The sequence below is a fragment of the Cebidichthys violaceus genome, unplaced genomic scaffold (assembly GCF_023349555.1).
Source record: "Cebidichthys violaceus isolate CVI_PGR_0920_01 unplaced genomic scaffold, fCebVio1.0.p SCAF_2, whole genome shotgun sequence".
NCBI classification, from domain to species: Eukaryota; Metazoa; Chordata; class Actinopteri; order Perciformes; family Stichaeidae; genus Cebidichthys; species Cebidichthys violaceus.
In genome coordinates, this window is record NW_027176372.1 from 9,276,715 (window position 1) to 9,285,152 (window position 8,438).

At 41.4% G+C, this 8,438-nt stretch overlaps 1 protein-coding gene across 3 annotated transcripts in view; it reads left to right on the plus strand.

Moving 5' to 3' along the window:
- The window catches only part of zgc:66433 (uncharacterized protein LOC321250 homolog), a 36,883-nt gene extending 33,898 nt beyond the window's left edge, over positions 1–2,985 (plus strand). For all 3 annotated transcript variants that reach the window (XM_068714241.1, XM_068714243.1, XM_068714242.1), the window contains exons 15-16: positions 211–304; positions 1,145–2,985. In XM_068714241.1, the coding sequence (XP_068570342.1) occupies positions 211–304; positions 1,145–1,635 (585 nt within the window). In that variant the 3' untranslated portion in view covers positions 1,636–2,985. The remainder of the gene's footprint in view (positions 1–210; positions 305–1,144) is intronic.
- Positions 2,986–8,438: the final 5,453 nt, after the last annotated feature.

The following is an 8,438-nucleotide window of genomic DNA, read 5'->3' on the forward strand; positions in this document are numbered from 1 at the left end:
TGTGTGTGTGTGTGTGTGTGTGTGTGTGTGTGTGTGTTTTAAAACTGCATTGTAGCTGACACGATGTTTAGGTTTTGGTTCTCTAAAATACATAGTTCAGATGGAGGTGCACTCGTATGAGATTATAGGATTGTAAACCTTGTTTTGGCTCACCGCACGTTTCCAGCCACATAACCTAGTGTGTACATCTGTGCTGCTCTCTGTCATCAGGAGGAGCAAGAGAGGAAGAGTTCACTGCCACTGTATGTCAGCTCAGCTGCAAGCCAGGAGCACAGCAACAGAACAGCAGAGTCAACCGGCAAAGGTCAGAACACACACACACACACACACACACACACACACACACAGTCATTTGAAATTGCATGACACGTTGTACTGCCAAAAACGCATTTACAAAAGACCCATCAGCTGCAGCAACAACAGGCTTTATTTAGTTTAGTCTAATTTGAATTTGAATTTGTATTCTGCTGAACACGCTGGATTTCTGTAACGACCTCAGGTCCAGTTTGAGTTCACTCATCAGGACTCTCCTGCTACCACCGTTGGACGTGAAGCTTTTGACTGATGCAGGTTTGACCTCATGTGGACAAACTGTGCTACTGCAACCAACCCAACAAGAGTCCCTTCAGTTCACGTTTTAACATTCACCCTCTGAGTTCACAAAGACATCAAGATAGTCATTTAACAGGAATATGTATTTATTTTTTCTTAACTGCTGAGCAAGGCGTTTTTTTAACTTTATATTTCAAATATTTGTATTCAACCAAACAAAATTATACATTGCATATATTGTTGTTTCGTCAATGCTCATTTCCATTTATATGAAAAAAGTACAATAATATGAATGTACATTTACAGATATAAAACAGGTGATATAAAATATAGTTTGAGATTGGAACAGTATTTAAAAAAAAAAGAAATTTAAAAGAGAAAGGAAGAATTTTCAAAATAAAATAAACAAATAGTTAAATTAAACAAAAAAAGAAAAAGAAAAGAAATATGTCTATCAACATGTTTCCTCATTATTGATATGCTGACAAGTTACATACTAAGATGACTGATAAGTCACATGCGTTTGATTGACGTGTGTGTGTGTGTGTGTGTGTGTGTGTGTGTGTGTATGTTTCTATTTTTTTTCTTCCAGTGGAGATCAGTAAGCATTCGGCATCTGTAGAAAAAGAGGCCAGGAGGTCTCTCTCTCCTCCGACTCCGGTGCCACCTCAACCTCTTAAATCCCAGGCGCTGCCTTGCCCTGTCCCTCCAAAACCCCAGCTTCCCCCGGCCACCGCCAAACACCCACACCAACCTATCCCTCCCCAAAGGTCCCGGTCATCCCCTGCTCCGATTCCTGTGCCCCAAAAATCTCCCTCTTGCACAAGCCCGCTGTCACCCTCTAAAACGGCCACCTCATCCAAGACACCACAGCCCCAGAGCACGACACCCACCTCCCCTCCCTATTCCTCAAGAACCGCCCCGGAAAAGTCTGGCTCAAGAGCTCCAGGGCTTTCCAGCCAGACCCCGGCCTCCCAGCGAGGCCTGCCTCCCCCGGCGTTGCCCCAGGATGAGCCTCCCTGGATGGCCCTGGCCAAGAAGAAGGCCAAAGCCTGGAGCGAGATGCCCCAGATCGTCCAGTGAGGGGTACTGGTTTCAGTGAGATTTTGTACATAAGCCCAAGCAGGTCAGATCTGACCCTTCAGATCTGAAGCGGGGCCAAGAGTCTAGATGGACCAGAATGCATTTGCACACAAAGAGTTGCTGTTTTCTGTTGTTTTCTTACTTCCTGTTTTCTATCCTGGCTTAAGTCTTCAGATTGGTGCAAACCAGCCAATCACAGCTAAAGACCGGATCAGCCTAACTCCTTCTTTCTTTACATCCTCATGGTGTACATTGATGTTTTCTAAATGGCAGGGTGGGACCCCCAAATCATTAATGCGTCTTACTTGAAGTGGATCCATATTTTTTCAACAGTCTTAGTATGTTAAAATGTGCCTGAATGAGAGGAAATACCTGCAGTCTCACAGCAGAAAATATCTAATATCTAATAACTCAGATGATTCCACCCGATATCAGTAAATATTTCAGGGAAGACAGGATTATTTTATTAAAAATAAAAGATTTATTCATGGAAAGTTGATTAAAAGTGACGATGAGAAGGAGAGAAAAAAGTGTCTCTCTGTCACTCTGTGTGTGTGTGTGTGTGTGTGTGTGTGTGTGTGTGTGTGTGTGTGTGTGTGTGTGTGTGTGTGTGTGTGTGTGTGTGTGTGTGTGTGTGTTTATTGTAAGGCAGTGGTACAGGCTCACATTTTGAGGAATGTGGAAAACACTATGACCAGAGTGAAATGGGATAACATCTAATTTAAGCTGGAGTAAAAAATGACTGAAGCAACTGCTGCCGCTCATGAGCTTTGGTAAAAACTTGCTGATCCATGTCTCCTCAATCTGCCGTCTGTGCATCGGGTTCTTTAAACAAATATATATTCTTGTAACACGTTCCACTGACACTAAACCAATGTTTGTTGTGCTCGAGTGTGTCCAACGTGTTGGTTGTCATCGTAAATTATATTTTTGAAATGTTTCTCTTTTGATATTTTGCATAGGAAACTACACAGTGTCTGTTGGCGTCCTACAGAAATCTGTCATCTCCCAAAAGGTCATCTGTTCAGGAATCCAGCAAAACTATCATCACATCCACTTTTTATGTGTTTTTAATAGTTTTCAGCGCGTCATGTTGGCTGGTTTGGAAACATTTTCCGATCATAACCAAACATGTAGTTGAAACAGCAATCAAAACATTAATATATCACTTGGAGATTGATTTGCTTCACATCACGAAAGGAAAGTGTTCACGGCTGAAAAGTTTCCTTTGCATCAATTAAATCTCACAGTAACTATATATTATTTTTATGCATTTTGTTTTATTTTGTATTGCCTTTTGAGAATTTCTCTTGTACATAAAATGCACAGTAAAGAACAAATTAAACCTTTTTTTCTGGGTTCTTTTGTTATCTGTGTGTATGTCGACTGTATTTTTCTCATAGTAACACAGCCAAGTTCAGCCATTTGGGTTTGAAAGTTAAAATGCCTTTACGGCACTATAAATCACTGTGTAGAACACTCGGGTGAAAGCATCAGCATGCATGTCTTGTGTGTCTCTAAGTAAGGCATTTGGAATTTTTCAACCCACATGTGTTGACTTCTTTCTAAGCCACAAGAATGTATTTTTTTTAAACTGAAGTCACTGAGATCAACTCCTCCGTAGTTTGTCTGGGAATGTGTAGCAACCTCCGTAGAGTTAACATTTTACGATTAAAAGTTAGCGCTTGGTAGATGTTTTTATAGTACTTTTTTTATTATATAATATATTTAGAATTCACTGTTAGTCAAATAAATAAAAGGATTCATTCATTCATTATTTCCCGACCAGAACTGCATCCCCAGGAGTGTAATGAGACATTTGAAAGAATATAATTCATCAGTTAACTGAACAAAAAATACTGAAACTTTTCTTGGACTCTCCTCAAAACAGCCCAATGTTCTATTTAAGGGGCTCTTAAAGGAGTAGTCCAGCATTTAGTGATACACTTCTCAAAAAAATGGGGCACTCACAAAAAAACAAATTGAAAAACAAATGGTAAAAATGAAAGCAGTACAGGCGGAGATTTCCTGATTCTTCCTGATCTCCTTTCATTAGACCCTCCATGGCTGGTAGATGCGCTGTCTGTCAAACTGGGTTTGTAACGCTGGCTCTCTGTTACTCTCCATTGACGTCATCAGTGTGGACTGTAGAGAGCTCTTCCTGAGTCACAGCGAACATTACTCAACTGTTTTCACAGGCCGAGTCGTACTTCCTGTGACGAGTAAGCTGCCCTTCATGTGTAAAAGTCTGTGTAATACCCCTTTAAGCAACACCCCGAACCCTTACGCACTCATTTAAAGTCACTTTCATTGAAGCATCTCAAGCTTTGAGATGATAGCAGACGATAACTCAAATGAACCCAAAACATTCTAATGAGACTTATTAGCCTACTTCTCACAATTTCACACAATAGATTTCAGATCTGCAGTGTTTCTGATGACTATTTTGGATTTATTACACAATAAATGACACTGACTTGTTAAAAACGGATGACTTACAGCCATTTGAGTGTCAGTGTCTTGAACACTCACTGTACAGTCTTGGCACTTACACGTACGCACATCTGTGTTGTGACATCTGTGACTTTCTCCTCCGTGTGTGTGTGTGTGTGTTTGTGTGTGTGTGTGTTTGTGTTTGTGGTCAGAATTGGGGCCAAACGTGAGCCGATGTTTGCGTGTGTGTGGTTGATGGTTCATGTAAATGAACCATGTGCGTGCGTACAGGAAGCTGTAATCAGTGAGAGGGCCGCTTCAACTCCCCAGATGTGTTTTCTGGGTGCGTTAGGTAACGCTGCTGCCGCTGCCCTACTTACATGCACTGTCACGCACACACACACACACACACACACACACACACACACACACACACACACACACACACACACACACACGCAGCTCCAAACTGGACCAGTCAAGATGTACGGTGTGTGTGTGTGTGTGTGTGTGTGTGTGTGTGTGTGTGTCCGTGCCAGGTATCCATAGCGATGACTGCTGGGTGCTGACCTTCTCATTTACAGGTTATATAACTAACCAACTTGGCAGGAATCACAGAGGTGAGGAGACAAGGGGGGGGGGGGGGTATTAAAGTAAATTTAGGCCATTATGATCAGTAGAGATCACAGAAACTTTTGGAGACCAAAAACACGACTTATCTAGCTGTGAAAAACAAAAAATCCTCTTAGTGATGAAAGCATAATTGCAGCTCCCATAATTCAATCATGCTAGAGCACTCTCATGTCTGGTAGCATTTTTATACCATATGCTACAGATGTTGTACCAGAAAACAACAGCAGAACAGCTTTAGTGCAACTTGCTCACTTTAAAACAGGTAATATGAATCATCCACTGTACTTGCTAAACATGCATTCACCTGCATTTCTGGACACTTTGCGGGCAGCGAAAAACTGTAGACATAACACTGGGATATCATCCCCTTTGAAGTTGGCTGACGTGTTGGCAAACTGTTTCAACATGACATGAGCATACATCTGGAGTCATGTCCCTGACCTGCTCTGCTCGCCTATAGCTCTGTTGTGGCCTCCACCATCTCCTAAGGGAGTGCTGTGGCTCTTTAGCCACTAAATGCTCCACTTCGTCCACCAGCTAATCGCCAACTTTGTCTGTCTGCTGTCTGGTGCTGGACAGGAAGCACACATTGGGGGTTTCTCCAGAGCTTTTTCCCTGAAAACAGACACTGAGAACAGTGAGACTGAATCAAAACACTGGCCATAAAAACAAAACTGGAGGACGCTAAAACGCTCTGCAGAGGACATTAAAAGCTACAAAGCGGTCTCATTTGCTTTCAGGTTGTCAGATAGGTTGCTAAAGCTACAGTGTGGGTTTTTTTTTTTTGGGACACGTCATCTCTCTGGCAGCAGAAAACGAGCTGGACTTCCACAGGAAACACAGCAGAAAATTAGACCCACAGTCTGCATGCTTTGTGGTGTGGTCAGACCGCCAGACTGGCCCGACCTCTTTGACCACTGCGTACGAACTGGAGTGACCCTGGACCGGGTGAGGTCGGATTCTCCAACTGTCATTGTTTCCAGTGACATTATAGCTGACCATTTGATAGCCCACTGTGTCAGAGAATTCTAATTAACACAACGACAACAGTGGCTGGTTTGAACCTGCAGGAAAAGCCTGTATTTCGACCGATGACCGCTCTGTTTCCAGTGAGATATTTAAGCTGAGCTGTGCGATCGATGAGGACATGCTTCATATTTACAGCTTAGGACAGATAACACCACATTCAGCCTTATTCGTTCCTGTCCTTTTCCCTCTCATTTCAATACACCCAAAACATATTTGTGTTGTGTATTGATTTCAATGTGGCATGATAAATTGTATTTAAATTGTATTTATTTTATTAAAGACAAAAAGCAAAATATTTGTTTTCATTTAACACAATGAATGACATACACAGTAAATGCACGCATAAAAGAGAAAATACATATAACAATGTTTTTTTGTATTTCACGTTATTTCTATATTTGATTTGTTTCTTCCATGGTAAATAACCTGAAGACTTGAAACGCATTTCTCGGAGTTCCTTGCAAACATATCCTGATTGTTTTTGCCAAAAATGAAGCCTTTTGCTAATCACAAACCTATTTAAAATGAAATTAACTACTATTACTATTAACAATTTAACACGTTTTGCTGCTCAGTCAAACAGGATTGCAATCATTCTGGCAGCCCTGTGACACTGTAGTGCCTCCAGCTAAATGCTAACACCAGAATGCTAACATGCTCGCAATGACAACGCTAACGTGCTAATGTTTAGCAGGTCATGTTAACCTTGCTCCTAATTTCAGATCAGCGTGTTAGCATGCTAACATTTGCTTACTAACACTGAACACAAAGTAAAGCTGAGTTATTTTTTTCATAAACCAAAAATTTACATTTTGACCCGTAGAGGAAAAATTAGGGCATTCTAGCATCAATGAAGCTAAACTTAATTTTAAGAAATGTCTGACCTAATCCATCCAATAATTGTCAAGACATTTCACTCAAAAAGACAAATGTAATCATTAATATCGGTGTGTGGTTGAATGAGTCTCGTTCATATTGAGCACTTGCATTAACAGGATACATCCTAGACATTGTGAAGAATTTAAAGTTAAAAAGCAATGTTAGTGTGTTTAATAATCACTCCTAGTGGTGGATATAATGTTATAACATGTTTGTTTGGAAAAGTGTTAAATCATAAAAGTATAATCATTCTATGTATCAAACTATACAATACAGTAACTGAATGTTTTGAGGGAAAGAGAGAGACCTTTGAGACAGGCTTTTCAGATCCGAAAACAACTGTATGATAATGAGATGAGTTTGGTGAGCTGACTTCAGGAATGTGAGGTGTGAACAGTGGGGGAAGGAGACGTATTGATCAAACAGAGATGTAGATGAAGACAGCCCTAAGAAAACATGGGGGTCGGGTACATGCAGTTTTATGAGGAGGAGGACAGGTTGGACCAGAGGACACTATTCAGATATTATGCGGATCACTTAGACCAATGGAGAGCATTGTCCGAGGACAGGAGGAGACAATCAGATTCCAACCAATCACAAAGCTGATAGTGGACTTTTGAAAGTAAACTACTGACTTTTGGGTATAAAAACATTGTTCGGAGAGATGTTGTTCAGTTCTTGGCGATCCTCTTTACTGTGAACTGGCGTTTGTAGGCCGGTAGGGGGGGAGAGTCTTTGAACTCGGTTTCGCGATTCCTTACTGTCGACAGTGTAATTCAGTTTGTAATTGTCTTTTAGCATTTGCGAATTATAAATACTTTTTCATTGTAAGCCGGATCCAGCTGATTTTTCTTAGCGTGACTTCGTTGCTCAAACAACAACGAAAGAGCGAGAGATCCGCGGCCTCCTGCGAGCAGAGGTCCCACTTCACCACAACATTGAATAGAGGTTCTTATGGTAGAAATTTACTGTATGGTCTCATCTAAGCTTCTATGCCTCTATATTTAGAGGCGCCCGGGTTTGGCACAAGTAGGCCTTCAAATCCTTAAGAGTCCTCGTGGGACTGCAACGAGCTAAACTTGCTAATCTGCAGTGTAATTACACTGAAGAGCAACAAACAAAGAGTGAGCCAGGAAGGGAAGGAGACACTGCTCTTTCCCTCCATCTCTCTTTCTGTAATACTTTTCTGCCTCCTTGTAAGTCTCTAACTCAGACTGAGTGACCTACATTTGCATTGCTTGCATAAACACTTCTCCTGTCTGTCCAGCTTTCCCCCTGCCTCTCTCTCTGTATATCTCTGTTATTCAGCTTATTTCTTTCTTTTCTGTGTGTGCAGAAAAGCATATTGGAGTCCTATGTATGTGTGAAAACAAGCTGTCCCTTTTTTTGGTTTTGATCCTAAAATCCAAAAGCTTGAATCTTTCTCTCTCTCCACATGTAAGAATCCTTTCACACATTCTCTCTCACTCAAATGTGTCTTCTCTCTCTGAGTGTAAGTTTTGTTTTCTTCAGCAGTCGTTTCTTGGCTGCTCACTCTTGTTTAACGCACGCGTGCACACACACACACACACACACACACACACACACACACACACACACACACACACACACACACACACACACACACACATACACACACCTCTGCTTGAATCCGAATCCATCCGTGGTTTGCAGACTTTCCTCCAGAGGTCCTCTACGTCAGAGGAATGTTTTCATGACCCAAATTGGTTTTAACAGCAGTAGTGTAGATTTACTGTTTGCTTTGGCAATAACCTCCTAACCTACAGTGTTTTACTCGGCCCACCTTCTACTGACCCCATCAAATACTA